The sequence below is a fragment of the Boleophthalmus pectinirostris genome, unplaced genomic scaffold, assembly GCF_026225935.1.
Source record: "Boleophthalmus pectinirostris isolate CB_2022bp ecotype Guang Dong unplaced genomic scaffold, ASM2622593v1 HiC_scaffold_5, whole genome shotgun sequence".
Taxonomy (NCBI): domain Eukaryota; kingdom Metazoa; phylum Chordata; class Actinopteri; order Gobiiformes; family Gobiidae; genus Boleophthalmus; species Boleophthalmus pectinirostris.
In genome coordinates this window covers 18,589,844-18,608,729 of record NW_026571404.1, presented here as the reverse complement: position 1 = coordinate 18,608,729, position 18,886 = coordinate 18,589,844, and the positions used below count along the sequence as shown (strand labels likewise).

Here is an 18,886-nt window from a genome sequence, read left to right as displayed (position 1 = left end):
TCCGCCTGATCCGAGCCACTCGCCGGGGCTGCTGGGTAATTCAGTGGCAGTCTCCGAGGTGACCCCACGCCGCAGGGCTGAGGGAGGCGAGGATACGCACTCAGGTTTAACCTCTGCAGCTCGCCGCCTGTTCTTCTGTTTTCCCTTTTGATTGCCGGACTTATGCTGTGTCCTGAAGTGGTCCACATCAATGTGCCTCACACATTTCCTGTTTCAACTTTGCTTAGAGATTTAGAGATATAGAAGTTTGGTCTAAATGTAAACTATGTACCTATAGATAGATAGATAGATAGATAGATAGATAGATAGGTAGGTAGGTAGGTAGGTAGGTAGATAGGTAGATAGATAGATAGTCCATCCTCTTGTATTCAGCTATGTTAAGTACATATAGCATGTCGGACAAGCAACTTCCAGAGTGTGTCCGTGGAGCAGGACAGGAACAACAGCCTGTCCCCAAAGGTGAGGTGCTCTCCTGCTTGGTGATGGGACTGTGCAGGGGGTGCTTAGGGTTATCCATGATGGACAGGAGCTTGTTTAGGACTCTCTTCTCAGCTACAGATGTGAGTGAGTCAAGCTTTGCATAAGAAGTATGCTAGACTAAAAGGTCATAATCAGTCTATTAAATGTGGACTATAACACTTTTTTTAGTTGATGGAAGCTTATCTCCATGGGGACGTTATTGGTTTGTCTAAAATATTTCACAGTATGACATGTATATTGCATTTATTCAGTTACATGCGTTGTACAATGTATCAAAAATATGCATTCTTACTGTGAGAAAAGTAGCTTCTCCACAGTTCTGACCTGTAACTTGGCCTGGTGGTGTCACATGCTTTTCTCCATGGATATAGATAACTTAGATATAGACACATGCATTAGTTTCTCAACCATATGGACAGAATTAGATCTAAATTAAAAGTGAACTACCTCAAGAATTGCTATAAACTGACTGTCCAAAGTGTTACCCGCACCACAGTTTGAGAACCACTGCTCCACTTACCACAACCTCCTAATTTGCCTTTATTATGAGGTCAAATGTTTCTATATTTCTGCCTTTATCTCAGTGTCCTCTCTGTCCATCTGTGTCTCCAAGTGCAAAAATCCAATTTCCTCTGATCTCACTGTTTGCAGCGCTTTATGGGCCTTTATTGCCGTTCTTAGCTGATTGCTCATATTTATTTACTACGAATGCCGTTATGAGGCGCTGCTGTGAATGCACTGGGCATATAAATGCAATACTCATCGTGTGTTAGCTCATTAGGATGTGGCGCACAGCTGAAGTTTGTTCTCGCTTTTGTCTTCATAACTGCAATTTGCCCTCGGATTTCCAACTAAGATTAAGACTGTCAGAAAATGGCTTTGTTCCAGGTAAAAACATGTCATGTGCCATGAAATACAAGATGTTTAATATGTCGGGGAAACATTGCAAATCCAGTTTCACAACATCTTCTTTTATTAAAAGATGAGCACAGATCTTTGTCTTACAGAAAGCCCTGCATGCATAATAATGACGGATTGGATATTATGGTTTAGCACACATCCATTAAAGCCCAGTTACAATGAGATTATTGCCTGTGACAAATGAAGAGGTTATATTCCAACTATGAAACAGCTCATAAATTTTGATGGGCGACATATACGACTGGTTAAGGTGCAAGAGGCGTAGAAATGCTACTTCTCTGCTTCTGTCTTTTGTCATTTGCATCGTCTTAAAGCGTCACGCCAGAGTCGTTTTGAATATGATGTTAATTTGAAGGTTTGAAGTTAGAGGACTGAGTGTGACTAACTGTATCTTGAAATGTTCTGTGCCTCCTACAGGCTCACTATACAGACAGGAGAAACACCAGCACATATTATGATATTGTGGAAAAGACTCTTCTGTTGTGGTGTAAATGTTGGTGTAAAATGAGATTGGCATCTCGAGTAATATTACAGTTCAGATCTGTGGAGAGTCTCCCTATTCACACAGGGATTTAATGCATCTTTGAGCTACAGAAAGACCAGTAATGAATAAATGTTAGATGGAAATGTGTAATGTCATACAATGGAACATTCCAGGGAAAGCAATAACATGGAGTCAAGCATGTAGCGGACCGTCCACTAGAAAAGTTGCACAGTAGACTTTTAAATGTGCATTTCCTTGAAATGCTATGTAAAACAATAGGCTACTGCTTATGCATTTGTAATATTTATCACCTCCGATGGTCGTCTTTGGGGAATTTAAATATCTATCAATACAAGCACAGGTTGCTGACTGGAAAATACAGGGAGTCCATGAGCCTCACAAACACACATCTCTGTGACAGGTGCTGCATGCTCCACTGAGCAGCTGTGTCCTGACAGACTATGGCAGGTCTGAGCAAAGCACCCAGTGTCACCTCTAATCTCCCAAATACACACACACACACATGCCCACACACACACACGTGCACACACACACACATGCATGCCCACACACACACACACGTGCACACACACATGTGCGTACGCACCAGGGGCATCCCACAATCATTAGCTAACACACCCTCGTAGCAGCAGGCAATGCACAACAATCATAAGGCAAGTATTTGACTGAAGTATCTGAAGCAATATTATAGCAGTTGTAGTATGTTGTTCTTTTCTTTTAATTATATTGTCTAGCAGTGCTTGAAGCTTTGCAGGACTTTAAATTGCAGCATGTTGTTGTAGTAATAGTAGTAGTGATGTTGTAATATTCTGTGATTTCATCAGTTAATTTATATTTTTCCCAGCTGTTTAAAGGTGCACTATGTAACTTTTTTGGGGCAGGGTCTGTCATCTGCTTGTGTCCATGGAAATGGCAGTGCTTTGCATTAAGTATGGCATTAAACATCTGTCCTAATGGAGAAAAACAAGTGACACCACAATGGCACATTACAGGGTAGATCTATGGAGAGCAGTCTTGTTCACATTAAGAATGCATGTTCATCAAGGTATTTTTGAGCAATAAAAACACAATATAACTAAGAAAATGCAAGAAAGATAAGATTAATGGCACCTGGGCAAAGCAATATCCATGGAGACAAGCAGGTGGCAGACCCACCTACAAAATAATTACAAAGTACACATATTTTTATATATTATATTTTTACTTGAATTCAGATTTTCATTTCTTTGTGCCTGTGGAGAGGGGCCTCACCATGATCTAACTCGTCCTTAAACCCATCTACTCCCACTCCCCCAGGAGCGCCTTTCTTTGTGTAGTCCCACTGCACCTTGTCCCATCTCGCCTACCCCGAGTTAAGATCCCGCAGGCGAGCTTTAATGACTTCCTCTATCCCTCCTCTCCACTGCGTTTGAGGTGTAGCGTGGCCATCTAAAGAAGCATTGATGGGCTAAAGCCTGGAGATTAGAATATCACAAATCCAGATTAGTGCTGCTGTTCTGTGTATGTGTCCTGACAGGGGGTGGTAGTGACAAAAAATGGCCCCCCACCCCCGGGAAACTGAAGACTGGAATTTCAAATAGGATCAGATATGGCGGGAGGCGTCTTTATCAGGGATGTACAGGTAGAGCCACACGCTGTGATGAAATGATTGTTCAAATATTGGTCTGAGAGTAATGGGAGGGAAATGGACTGCAACAGTAAACAAACCACTACACCAAAAACAGTGCAAATAAAAGCAGATGCCCTGTTCATTATCACATATCAACAGGCTGTACATGTATGTGGAAAGATGTAGTCAAGTCACAAATAGAACAGGCTTTACTGTGGCAGATTTAGATGATTTAGATGATTCAGCTTTTCAACTCAAATGTACTGAGCCTGACAATTGTGTATGCAGCGATCTAACTGCGTCGAGTGTATATAAGAACATATCTAAACATAATGGGACACAATATTATCCAATACAAGGGAACTCTAAATAGCTAGAGTTTAATTATTGTATATAACTGATCTTATCTACTCCATAAACAATACATTTGTGCACATGTGTTGGATATGCCACATGTGTAATTGCACAGTGATTTGCATGCTGTCTTTTTTTTTTTGGTTTAGGTTTGGTTTAGTTTTGCACACAAACTGGACAATGCCCTGAAACATGCCTGTGGCACTGGGCTGGAGGTGGGAGATATATCAAAAAGTGGATATACAGTGGTTGTTATGGAGATGTGCAATACTGAGTGAGTCTAAAATAAAGACAGTTGCAAATAGAACTGATAAAGAAAAAAAATAAATTTTTGAGATTTTCAACTAAAGAACAGGTAAAGAATTATATTTCTTAGTTTCTGGTGTTAAGTTTAATGTTTGTTTACTTTTTGTAAGAAAAAAATCTTGGGATTAGCCCAAGATTTTGCCAGCATTACTCGCCTCTATGCAAAAACTAAAATAATGCCAACTTGGGTTTTCTAGCTCAGACGAACAAAGAGGTTTGTTATGTCTTATCATGCATATTCTTCTTTCTTTCACACGATTCATGAACAATTTACTGTAAAGGTTATCAATACTACCTGTAGTGGCCAAACCTTGCCCTGTGCAAGGTCCGCTATGGCTGCAGCATTTGTGGTGTCTCGGACGCGTGTCTTCCATAAAAACAGAGTTCAAATACTGTGTTCTTCAATATTTATTGGACGTACCTTATAGCCGTCCAAAAATACACAGATTCGGTACTCGATAGTTCACGCCGATGACGACGACGGTCAAAAGACTGTATACCTTCACAGTGCAACACCTGTGTGCACATTTTCCTCCCCTTATATAGGGCAGCAAATTACGTAGCAAATTATAAATAGCGCCACACAGTGGCGGGAGGTAGACAGGTGCAATATGGCTCCAACACTACCTTTTGTATCATTCTTTTTTTTTTTTTACTGTTTTGAATCAATTAATTGTAAGCATCTATATACCCATATATTCATATATTCTTTACATAGAATTCATAAATCATAGGGGACAGTTGGTGCCAAGTTTTCATCAATCTGAAAAACAAGCATTAATTCACGTTCTGACCATTACATATTGTTGTTTTGTCCTCAGGCAAGACACTAGCCTTGGTGGGAGTGGCCACTGGAGCAGATTTGCTTCTGTCTGTTTTCCCCTGGGCAATAGTGTCTTAGTGTCTTGCCCAAGGACTCAATGACAGTATGCACTGGTCTAAGATAGGATACAACCACCAACCTTTGAGGACAAATGCTGCTGAAATAATTCCAAAAATGCCTTGCACAATGATACTACATTTGAAAGCAAACCCATCAGCCTCCTGCCACAATATAGTAGAAATGCAGGAAATAGTTCTGTCACGATATTTACTTGAGTCGGTCAATATATGATAGTTGGAAGAATATTTTTGGGGGTCAGTTTTATTTATTTATTTTTTTTGTACTACTGGAGAGTTCATGTTTTTTTTGGCAAGATTTCAGCCATAAAATGTTGAAATAATACCTTTTTTGACTCATTACAGATACAAAATCAGTACTAGTGTTTCATTCTCTTATTTATTTATTGCAGCTCATGATTTTTTTTAACAGTATTGTAGATTTAGGATAGATTTTGTGGTTTAAATCTGCTCTTGGATTATTGTGTCAGTGGCACAAATTAGTTTCAATATTACCGTCACATATATGTTTTCTTCAGCAGTATATCACACTTCAAAATATTTTATCATGACAGCAGGAAACACTGTTGAGTTTTATGAATGGCTCCACACCCCACATTGTAATAACTGTCTTTCATTCTTTTATTGACCTCATCATCTTGTCCCGGTGTAGTTCTTCCATTTAACTCTCACATGTCATGGCCTCCCCTTGAGTAAAAAAATCTCACTTGTTGCATTGGTTTTGTCCCATGTCCAGGAGCAGCTGAGCCCACACATCGTCTCTGTACGACGTGTGTGATACTGGACCTGACCGCCGCTGCCCTGCCTTTGCCACAGGCCTGAGCAGCTCTTTACCCCCATGGATTTTTCATTTGCGGATCTTGCAGAATCAATGTTCTGTTTTTGCCTTCCCAGACAGGAACTATGGATCAGCATTTTCTCCCAGCGCTCCTTATCTTTTCATGTGTGTATGCTTTTAAATCCTTTAACCTTTCTCTGCTATATTTGCCCTTAGCCAACCACATCCCTTCACCGCAGCTTCTCCGTTTCCATTTGTGCTCTTTGAAGATACTCTTTTTCTAATAAGGCATTTACTCAATTCATTCATTCATGCAAAGTTAGCCGCAGTTGTCCCGGCAACTACAGGATGGGTTCACACTTGGTTTGGTCTGATTTGATCTTGTGTTACTCTGGATATATAGACTTGGTTTGGTCCTGTTCCAGTCCAGGTTTAGTTTCGAGTTTAATCACAGTTTAGATTAATGTTGTCACTTTTCGAAAATGTCAAACTTGATTTTGATACTAAAGAATAATAATAGGTGAAAGGTAATAATGGGTAATAGTAAAACACTCTTTATTTACACTGTAGAATGTCTTTTTCATTCACAATAAATCATAGTACTTTCTTTTATTTTACAATTTTACCATGTCATCAAAATCATTCTAAAGCTATTCAGGAAAGGTTCTGTCTTTCCTGAATCTTTCTGTCCTGTAAATGTGACTTTTTTTGTATTAAAACTGCTCAAAGCAGTATCTAGCTTTAGTCACGATTAGAATCTGATTTTCAGTACTGTTGACTCTAGTTTAGACTCAATCCTGAAGTGATGTGTATACAAGTGTATACATTCATACATTAATTTCCTATTGGAGCTATGGATGTTTTTGAATAGCGAACCTGCAGTATCGAATCACTTTCTTAACATACTGTACTATGAAAATGTCACAAATTAGCTTCATGTACGGTTGCATGCTATCTGAAGTAATGTCTAGAATTACAAGAAAACAGTGGCAGGATACAGTTTGCACAAAATTGCCTCGCTCTAAAGTAAATGTATGTTTTGCTTTCTGTACCACAATCTACATAACACAACTTTCATATCTTTCCATGCATGCTATTTGTAGGCAGCACCGAAGCATTATTCATTTTCTAATCAGTGATCCAACAGTGTGTTTGAGCACCCCTGTGTTTATTTATACAGACACATTTCTGTCTCTGGAGCGGAGGTCTGGAAGCAGCGAGGGGAATAGCTGTAGATTCACTTAGAGCCTGAGAAAGTAGGCCAACTCCATTGTTTGAACCATCCTTAAAAGCGCAGCAAGGGGCAGTTCCAGTGGCTGCCTCTCCACCTGTGCTCAGTCAGATGGAGCAGCATTTTTTCTATCAATAACTGTGGCGCTTGGTGACTCTAAGGTGGAGTCAAATCAATGTTAGTGGTTACAACAGTGCAATACATGAACGACATAATGTAACGGCATGCAGTACCAGCTCTTGGATCTTTATCTTTTAATATACTATAGTGTTTTTAAAACTCCTTATTATATATAATGGATTCTTGTGAGCTTTAAGGCATGTTATCTCCTCAAAAACATACTCAAAGTTGTTTTTTGTTTCATTCACTATTGAGTAAGCTCTGTTCTGTCTTTTCCAATTTGGTAGTTTTGAAGTGAACAGTTACCTTTTACCTTTAGTTCACTAGAGATTAGGGCTGAGTATCATTAAGAAGTTGCCAATACGATACATATCTCGATACAGTGCTCTTTCGATTTGTTATGATATATTTCAAACTGATTCAATATAGTTTAATAAAAATAAAGGCTAATTCATGACCGTCATACTAAAAGTCTTTGTTAAACCACTTCTTGTGCAAAGTGAATATGAAACACACCCATTTTAATCATCAAAACAGTGAATATGTCAAATAAACGAGTTTCCTTCCTCTAAACAAGCACCGAAACTGTAGCGCTGTAACAAAATAATTTTGTAAAATGTATCAAAAAATGTAATGTATCATCACATTAAACGATGCGATATATTGATATTTAGATATTTATGTACACCCCTACTAGAGATGGGCAATTCAGGGCTGACATCATCCAAATGATTCTACAGAAGGTGTATGGAGTTTAAAAATAGATCGGAGCACTTCCTGTATTACATGACATCACAAGGTGGAAGAGAGTGTTTTCTGGGAGTGGCCATTGGAGCTGATTGACAAACTTGCTTTTGTCTGTCTACCTCTGGGGAGCTGTTGCAACAATAGTAGTTTAGTGTCTTGGCCAAGGACACAGTGACAGTTGGCACTGGTCTGATCTGAAACTGAGCAAATTTAAAAAAATGTCTTGCACAGTGACAGTACACTCGAGAGCAAGAATCCAATCACTGACCCTCCTCCTTTACAATGCACTAGAAATGCAGGAAACACCATTGAGTATTCATTAATGGCTCCAAGCACAGAGTCATTGTTTTAGAGCATGACACGTCTTGTTACACAAACAAACCATGCGAAAAAGAAAGTGTCCGGGATTGCATTTGTAGTTCAGTTCTGAGGGCATCTTGGCACATAATGTAAATCACTCACTGCTCCAGCTCAGCAGACGTCAGAGACAAATAATGAGGCACAGTTTACAGTTTCAAAGTTGAACGCTGCCCTAAATTGCCCTGCCAATACAAGGTAGTTAGTGCTGCTCATATTGTGGTGCATAAGCAATGGAAATCCTCCCACACAGGCTTAATTACCAGTCTCTAGACAAAGCCGTCTGCAAGGCAAGTAACTATCGAGACCTCTGTATAACAATTAGTTATTAGTGCTGTCTTGTTAAAGGTACACTAACTTCTTTTCTCGTGGAAGGTCTATCACCTGCTTGTTTCTATGGATATATCATTGCTCTGCCTGGAATGTTCCACAGTATGACATTAAACAGCTCTACTTCACATTTATTTAAATATACGTTGTTTTGGTCTGGTCCTTGAAGATAGAAAGGTTTAATACCATACTGTAAAACATTTCAGACAAAGCAATAACATCTCCATGGAGAAAAGCATTTGATGAATCCTCCACCAGAAAAATTAAACAATGCAAATAAAAAGTTCAGTTTTATATTATTAATACATACTGCACCTCCACAGTCGATGCCCAACCAGCAGCACATATCTGTACCATCTCTATCCCTGCATTTTGGGTGAATATGTCATGATGTAATAGCACTGAGCAATCCGGCTACACAGTGACCTTTCAAGCCAGTAGTGAGAAAAATGGTGAGAGATTTGAGAGACTAGACAAGTTTCTTTTTGATAGAGTTGGAGTTTGGACTTGCTGAGGAAGATACTATTGGATGAATTCATTTGACATTCAGTGTACAGGGAATACAGAGGTGTGGCGTCTGGGCAGTGCTTCAGAGCCATAAAAATACAAGGACTTTTACTGTAGGATGAGATAGTCTGTCGCTCCGGCACTCACTTCATTTTTCTGTCTATCTATATATCCACATGACTGATGTTGCAGTGTGTTACTGAAATACAAAGGGCTAGTCCCAAGCCTGATAAATGTAGAAGTTTGTTTTGAGAGGGCACCAATGCACTTGTGCTTATCAGTATGCAAAACACTGCTCGCTTAAGGGAAAATTCTGTTTCCTCAAATATTTCACCCAAAGTTGCACCTAGGCTGTGCTGCTAATCAAATTTTAATTGAGATTTAATCATTTCTAATTGTCAATGAATGCTGAACAAGAGGTCTACAGCCAGTCTTCTGTCAGTAAAAGCACATGGAGCAGAGAGACTGCAGAGAAAGAAATGTGACAATGTTTTTAATAAATTGTTATGAAATGTCTGTATTGTATGTTCAGGAAATTGATGAAAATAAAACAACATAAGATTGAATTGAAAATCACAATTGGTCAACACGTGATACATTTTTATCACACCTAATTCACACAATATCAATTAGATCTAGTGTTCATGGTATCTTTACACCAGTTTTCTAGGGGCTCTGCTTACTCCTCTCTGGTGTCTATGGGGGGAAATTTGGAGTGTTGCTGTATCCACTTTAGTTCTTTCATACATGATACAATAACAGGGGAGCACTTGAATTTTAATGCCACATTTGTGAACATTTGTGGTGAAACAATGACCTGACTCTGAGACAATGTTTTGGTTTTATTTATATTGCGGACACACTTTAGCTGACAAGTTCATATTTTAGTTTTTCCCTGTGGATGGCCCTTTGCACTTCCCTTCACACTCTCTGCCTTCACCAAACGCAGCTTCTGATAATTTGCGCTCCTCCTGTGCCCGCTCCATCACGCTGCTGACGTTGTGTGCTACAGTTAGCTGTAGCGCTACTGTCCAGGCATTACTTCCACCACTCCCTTTCTCTATAGTCAAGGGAAGCGTTAAGGGGCCAGCCACAACAGCCGTGCAAGCTCTAGTTTTAGTTTTGTACCTCTGTCGTATATTAAAACCCACCCACTCCTTGCAAAAGCTGAGGACCCATAAAAAGCACCGCGAGAGAGAGGGGAGAAGGAGGAATCATTACGCGCAATTTATAAGCCATTAAGAACCATATTAAAAAGGCTGCAATCTAATTCAACCCAGCGGTGGGTATGGGGCGTGAGCAAAGTTCATTTAGGGAGTGTGTTCAAGCTTTGTATGAGAAGATGTGATGTTAATAGGGTCCTAAGGGTCACCTCTGTAGCCAAGGGAGGCTGCTTACCTCTGCATTGGCGCCCAAGACTGTAGTAAAGGAGGAGGGCAAAGGGAGGACAAACGGACGGATTGAGACGGTGGGAAAGAAAAAATATGACAAACCCCAAACATTAGAACTGAGTCAGCCCATTACAAATAACTGTGGAGAGCAGACACAGGTGTATACTCAGATCTGAGGTGAGTAATAAGTTTATGGAGCACTATAATTATCTCCTGTTGTGTAAAATGAGCAGAATAATGAATAGCAAGCAAAATCAATCTTATGACTATGCAAAAAATAATAGCTCGGGGCCAGGAACGTACAAGAATGTGTACAGGAATTGATCCGACCACCTTGAGGTCACTGTGTCATTGGCAAGCACGGAACATAAACAATAAATATTCTTTGTTGGTTTATTTCCCCTTTCAACAAGTTCATCAAACAAAATTACTGTTAAACATAATTATGAAAACGTGTAATGAACATCTAATCTACTACATATAAAATGTAAGGTTAAGAAGAACATTTGTCTTCTGCATTTGACCCAAACTTGAGGGGCCCCCAACCAATTGCCCTCAGTTCCATTAATGTCCAAGGCCTCAGAGGAATTAGATTTTCTCTCAATATGACATTAAATGAGAGTAGTTTACTTTTAAATAAGAAACACCATCAAAATAAAATCTGACTGTCATATCTATTTTAACTGTCAAAGCAATCCCCCCTTTCACAAATGGATGAGTCAACGTGACCCTGATTTGAAAATAATCATAGCATAATAACAATAATCATATGTAATGGATGTAAACAAAAATGTAATTGTTCCAGCAAAAAAATAGAATTACTTTCAGCTCTGGTTATCTGTTAGGCGATGTCACTAATAAGACAAGTTTCCAATCTAGCCTAATTCAAGAACAATGGGGAAAAACACACAATAAATATTAAAAAAGTACAAAAAACAAAACAGAGTATTATTGTGAGGACAGCACCCTCAATTTTGCCTAGGGCCCCCAAATTGTTAACTCCGCCACTGGTGCCTGGGGACCCATCTCCAGATCTTTAGCTATTCTTGTCAGTTTATTCTGCCTTTCAACAAGTTCATTAAACAAAATTACTGTTCAAACGTAATTATAAAAATGTGGAATAAACACCTGATCTACCCCATATAAAATGTTGACCCAGCAACCTTGAATGCCACTGGGGCAACCTGTCAAGAGCAGTGGGTGCCATAGAGCAGTGCCCAGGGACCCATCTCCAGATCTATTCTTGGTCAGGACTACCTTCTCTCAGAAATTTTACCTATTTTGCATGTTTGGGGTCTTAGTCATGTTTATTTGACGGTATATATTGTTTAGATTTTTTCTTAATTCAATTCTTTTATAGTCATGAGGCTTTACTTTCAAGGTTGGCATAGCAAATCAGGATCTTCAAGTACCGTTATTTGTTAATTTTGTTGAATCTATACACACACAGTACATTGTTTGGGATAGTTAGCAGTGCGTTGAGGTTGAACCGTTGTTTATAATGTCCATATAGGAACATAAGCATTTCCATATGTATTCTGTATTCTCAGCACACGCCTGCTCCTATGCTCTCATTTCTGTATAAAATATGGCATGTACATATAGGCCTATATTGTCTTTGCAGGGAGAAGGTCACAGGGTCAATAAGTGTGGCGTTTACAGCGTCTGCTCGGAGCCCGGGGCCCTCCCTCCCTGGATCATAACAACACCAACATCAATACTCACCAAATTGAGCTCTCATGCAGAAGACTGAGCAAGTCAATATTCTTAAAAAGGTTACACGTCAAACTATTAAATACTTTATCGACCCAGATGTAATATGTGGTGCTTATATAAAAATCTATGGATATGTTATCCCTGTTCAGTGGAATAGAGAAAAGAAATATCGGCTGTATTTTGACTTCCTATAGTATCGTATGGCAGAGCACGTGTGGGAGAGGGCTTCTAATGCACTTGGCCACACGCCTTGATTTCAGCCAGTTTCCTGTCAAACTCAATGTGAAAATATCCAGGCTATTTACACTAAGGCAATACTACACATATGTACACAGAGAACACACGTATTTGATCAATAACCAAGAGTCATGTTAGCTGGGTAAATATTAGCACCATAGCCATGACTTTTTTATGTGAACTGCTAATACTATAGACAGAGATTTACCAAAGTGTCGGTTACGAAGCACTGAGACGGGGATCACAAGATAATTCCAAGATATTATTGACACATTTATATAATTAATGGTTAAATTTTAAATTTTGCAGTGGGGCCCAAGTCAGCTACATGGTCACTTTAGAAGTCCTGGCAGAAAAGGTTAGAGAATACCCTTGACTGTATTTTTTTTGTATTTCTTTTTTCAATAAAGTAGAAATAAGATGGAATCCACTGTAATCCTTATGCTGTAACTAAACTGGAATAAACAGGGACAGTTGCTTTAAAGTCACAGTATGTAACGTTTTAGCCAAAAAACATCATTTTGGTTATGTTTATTGCACTGGAAAAAGATTGTGCCACAAACCTGGCACTTATTTGGTCTGGAAGAGGGCCTTCTCCTGCTTGTTTCCATTGAAATGTTGTTCCTGCTATAATCTTCCACAGTATGGCATAATACAAATCTAACTCCATGGAGAATGTTCCAAAGTATGATTTTAATGTTCTGTTCAATGGAGTCACGCAGCTGACGTGCCATGTCCAGAAAGCTATATTATATACCTTTAATAATACTAGTATGTTTTTTTTTTTCCATTAAATAACACCATACCTAGTCAATACACCACTTGACTTTATATCTGCTCTGGAGACCAGAGAATGGAAAAATATCTATAGAATTGTATATGTGAAGTGCTTTTTTTTATTGGCGTCTGCTTGACATTCAAAGGCATAAGGCATCTTGAGTAGAATCACAGAGGGCTATACTCCTGCCACATTCTCTATTCTACAAAATGTGAAATTCAAAACAAAAGCAGGTGTCATTGAGGATGGAGATTTAGTTTAGCAGGTGTAAAATGGGAGAGCGGGGAGAGCTGGGGAGAGGAAGATAGATGGATGGAGTGATATTGAGTATCAAGGTGAAAGGCAAAGCATGCGCAAGTACAAAGAATAATGCAAGGCGAGGCGAAAAGTCAAGACTCCGGTGCCACAGAGAGCCCACCACAGTAATGGATGTACCTGAATACGGCATCATAACTCCGCATAAAATATAGCCCCATGATAATGAATGGGAGTCCGGATATACAAAAATGGAAACACAGAAATGGTAACATCAATCAAGCAGAATGAAAAAGGTCTGTTCTATGCCACACGTGAGTCATGAGTGAAAAGAGCAACCGATACACGCAATTTTATCTGGTTTTACATGGAAATATTACAGCACAGGGAGCGTTCCAGATATAAAAAATAGATTTCATTGATAGAAATAGTCATTGAGCATTAGAATGTTGTGGAATGTGGTAGTATTTGTTTTGTCTTGTCCTCTATTGGCATTGAAGGTGTCCTCAGAATCCTAATGATCCATGCACCATTCAGGTCAGAAGCACCAGTTTTGAATCTAAGGGAATTGAGAATGTCAAGCATTAAAGGGCCTATATTACACAAAATGGACTCTTGTGAGCTTTCAGCCGTACTATAATGTTATTGCTTCCTTAAAAACATACTTGGAGTTGTGTTTTGATTCATTCACACGTGTTTGAGTAACCGTGATTTATTAGGTTAAAGCTCAAAATATTCTGTTCCACATCGTGATGTCATGTAGTTTTCAAGTTAACAGATACCTTTTACCTTTAGTTCAGTAATGGTTGACAATTCCAGGGCTGGAATTATCCAAATGATTCTAATGAAGGTGAATGGAGTTTTAACCACAGATGGGCAATTCCAGTATTACCACATGCCATCATAAGGTGGAACAGAGTGTTTTCGAGAGAAGAACTTAACCTAAATATGCACGATGTATGTGTTAAACATGTGTGAATGAAATAAAACAAAACTCCAGACATGATTTTAATGAGGAAACAACATTATAACACATTTCAGAACATAGCGTAATATGGGCCCTTTAAGACTTTCTGCCTGCTGACTTTATGCGGTTAAGTTAGGACGGCAAAGTCAATAGAGCTGTTCACCCACTTGCCAGAAGATTGGTGAATTGATCCCATAGATAGTATTGCATAGTGCTTTAAACACTTGCCTCTAGGGTGTTTTAGGTTTGTGCCTAGGTTGTGTGTTTAGTGGTAGGTGGTGAAACCAGTGGCTGATTCGGCTGCCATGTCACTGTGAGCTTGCCCCAGGGCAGCTGTGTCTTGGTGATATACTGTTCTTATAATAATGGACTCATGGAAAAGCAACTACCAATTTACACCAAATCAGTAACGGAGAATAAACAGCGCCACAGCATACATGTGGGAATTGCTTTTATTATTAACGTGTTGGAAAATCTACAGGAGCAGCACCATACATTAAAGGTCCAATATTACACAAAATTGACCCTTGTGAACTTTAAGCCATGTTAAAAGGTTTTTACTTCCTCAAAAACATACCCAGAGTTGTGCTTTGTTTCATTCACACGTTTGTTTGAATAATTCTGGTTTATTAGTCTATCTACATCCCCAAAGTTTAAAATGCTCTGTTTCACCTTGTGATGTCATGAAGCAGTAGTCTTCATGTTAACAAGTACCTTTTAGCTTTTATTTTAATAGAGATAGGCAATTCCAGAGCTATAATGATAAAAAATCATTCTGGTGAAGCTGGATGGAGTTTAAAAATGCAGCTGAGTATTTCCTGTATCACCACATGACATTACACGGTGGAACAGCGTGTTTCCTGTTTAAGAATTCAGCCTAAATATGCAGGGTTTGTGTGTTAAACATGTGTGAATGAGGCAAAACTCCAGATATGCTTTTGATGAAGAACATTATCATATAGATCAGAAAATAACATAATATGGCCCCTTTAAAAAAAAAAAAAAAAAGTATCTGGGTGCACCAAACACAAATGTTGTATTCTAATTTGTAAATTCTAAATTGAGAAAAGTTCAAGCCCTTGCACTGATCTAGACATTTTCGTAAAGTGCGGCCTTTAAATCCAGTTATAAATGTGCTGTCAATGCACAGACAAAGCAGTTGGGGCCAGCGATCGAAAAGGGCCACAGAAGAGCAGGGCAAAGTGAGAGAAAAGACAGTGACAATGAAGAATGGAGGCAGTTACAGATATCAGCCGACCGATCTGTTATTACACAAACCCGCGGACAAAAGAGCCACAGTTTTTTACACCAAAATAAAGACACTCATCAATTATAATCAGTGGGGTTCCTGGACCTCAGATCTCCTCTGCCAGGGACCACGTATGAGAAGCGTGTTTGTCTCGTCTCTTGTCCATCTATCACGCAGTAGAAGAAGCCTCTCCTCTTGGGGCATCTGGGGTAATCTTGCATGGCCGGAAACGTGGCGATGGCAAGCGGATGTCTATGGTACCCTTTGTTATTTACTGCTCACTTAGCCCTCTTCCGTACCCCGACACACAGCAAATTTATGGGGACAATCGTGGGCCCGCTGCGCTTCACTGGAGCACTCCCTGATGGATGTCCCAGGACTGAGGGGGAATTCTGAGCGGAACAGACACGGGAGCAGGAGACAGAGGATAGAGGTGTCTCATAGTTTTCTTTACTGTAAGTTCAACTGATGAAGCCATTTCAAAACATTAGTTGATACTTGTCATGAACACAAACAGCTCAATAAATGTTTAAATGAGATAAAATAAATCTATAATATAAAGGCTATATGAATGAAATAGTTTTATATAGTTATGAATGTATTTTCCTGTTGGCAATCAAATGATGAAAGAACATGTTGGAAAAAGTGAAGCAAAGTAAAATGATATCAAGCAATATAGATTTACTATAGCTTAGTAGTGACAGTCTGATTCATCAGCTGGTTTCACTCCATGGAAACCATCTGACCTTCCAGCATTAGGATTCATTTGCTTGAGGGTAGGTGGATACTTTTTAAATTTAACCAATTGCTGTTATTTAGTCGTGACATATGTAATGCGCCGCTAACGATGCTAAATGGTATATTAAGCTTTTCCCAAATCCCGTAGGAAGAAGGGCAATAACGTCTTTCCTCTTGATAAAATTCATCAAACATTGTCTTTGTTCCGACTACAAGGAATCGTTGCCAACACAGACTGTATGGCTTTCCGCTGATTGTCTGGTGCCCGGACTCGCACTTCTGGGGTTTTTGCAAACCGTTTAGTGTATTCCGATTCCTAACCTAGTTGCTGGAGAGAAATTAGCAGAGGCACTAGGTGGCACCAGCCTGGCTAAGCAACAGTAGCTTATTTGGTAGAGCATTTGTTTACTCATCTGAAGGTTGGCGGTTTGATTCCAGCTCTCAAAGTTGAATGCTGTGTCCTTGGGCAAGACACTTAACCCACTTTGCACGTACACTGATGAATGTGTGTGAGTGAGTGGGTGAGTGGTTACTTGATGTAAATTGCCTCAAATGCCTTGAAGGTGAAAAAGCGCTGTCTAAAAATATGGCCATTGACCATTTAGTGTTATAAAGATAAAGAACAAATATTAGTTTTGCAGGGCATGATATTGTTATAACTTATATCCAAAAATTAACTCAAGCCTATAATAATGTATAGCCTATAATAATAGTCTAGGATATTTTGTTATTTGAAAGGGCAAGTTATTTTCCCATTTCTTTATCTAATAAAAACAAAACAAAAAATCATTATCAGTGCATTGTTGTCGCACAATTGCATGAATACTTCTCCTGCTTCAGCTTTTAATTATTTAATATAATTTAATTAGCACAGGCTCATTATGCTGCACATGCCTACAGCTATGTTTTATACCAGGACTTTTATGGATGCTGCTACCGGCTCATGCTTCTTGGAAAATGCCAGAGACACACCAAATGTCACGGGAATGTCAGCAACTCCGCAGCACATGTTTGGCACTTTTATTTGTGCGCATTCACCTTTGCGGTGTGTGCTGTTGTTCGCTCCACCTCCTCATCTTCTCTGTGTCTTGTAGGGATGTCAGCAGTCTTCACTTAATCAATATTTGGGATTATACAAGTCACAGTGTAATTGGTAGAAACACAGAAATTGTTTTAATCTGTACTTTGCTTAAGTAGATTTTAAAGTGGATACTTTTTACTTCTATTTTACTACATTTAACAGCAGGTACTTGTACTTTCTACTCCACTACATTTTTGAACAATACTGAAAAGTAGAAGTGTAAGTATTTTTTATTATAATTTGAGCTGAAAAGGCTGAGGTTTTATTTTTAACTAGGGATGCAACAATAACCTAAATATGATATTGTCTCGTCAAAGTTCTCACAATAATATTGTGGACCATCATAATATCGTATTACAAGTCTCTGCTTAAATTAAGAGTTATGGTGCAGTAATAGCTAAAAAAGACAGAGGGAACTACATGATCCTTTGCTCCATTTCAGTGTCGAATACAAGAAGAAATAACAGTTCTAAGCACTTTTAAAGATTTTGGATTAAGTCTTGTCAAGGCATTTTAAGAGGAAAAGTAGCATTATTAACCTCCACAAAATATGGCAATAAATATCTTACGGTAAGATGTATATCGTGAAACTATCGTACAGAGAGATTTGGATATTGTTACATCCCTAATCATGAGCCTCCCCACCATATTGTGAGCTTTCCCACAAAATCGCAATAAATATCGTACCGTGAGGTTAATACTGCAATAATATCGTATCGTGAAACTTGGATGTCCTTACTCCCCTATTTTTAATACATTTATAGTTTGATTGTTTATGTTGAAAAAAAAAAATAAAAATCTGCACAATTCTTTATGAAAATTAATACATTTGAAGCTTTAAAATCTACACAAATACTTTTTATTCTTAATTTTTTGCTTTTATTTAAGTAGAGTTTTTTCATGTGATACATTTACTTAGTATTTCTTTGCTCTGGTATCTGTATTCTGAGTACTTCTTACAGTATTGAAAATATGTCATTTCAATTCCACCTGTCCCCAAATAGTAAACCTGTAAACCTGCTTTTTTAATCTGGCCATTTATGCCACATTTAACTCATTCATTGTTGATTCATTTGTAAAGCTGGTAACATAATATTGGATTGGTGATCTAATAGACAGTGTTAATTGTGAATATGAATTTTACTGTTATTTACTCATGGTGTCAATAATCATGAATAATCGTAAAATTGCAGTGTTTCTTCAGTAAGTATCACTAAAATCTGATATCATGACATCCTTGCAGTCTGTCCTCATTCCGCTGGTGCCATGTGGGGCAGCTGGTGTGAAAGTGTTCGATGATCATAACAATGCATTAGAATAATCACTGGT

The 18,886-nt window shown here is 38.7% G+C and overlaps 1 protein-coding gene across 1 annotated transcript in view; it reads left to right on the top strand.

Moving 5' to 3' along the window:
• Positions 1 to 392: 392 nt before the first annotated feature.
• The window catches only part of LOC110156848 (sodium/potassium/calcium exchanger 1-like), a 66,704-nt gene continuing 48,210 nt past the window's right edge, over positions 393 to 18,886 (top strand). The window contains exon 1 of the mRNA XM_020921078.2: positions 393 to 459. Coding sequence (XP_020776737.2) covers positions 393 to 459 — 67 coding nt within the window. The remainder of the gene's footprint in view (positions 460 to 18,886) is intronic.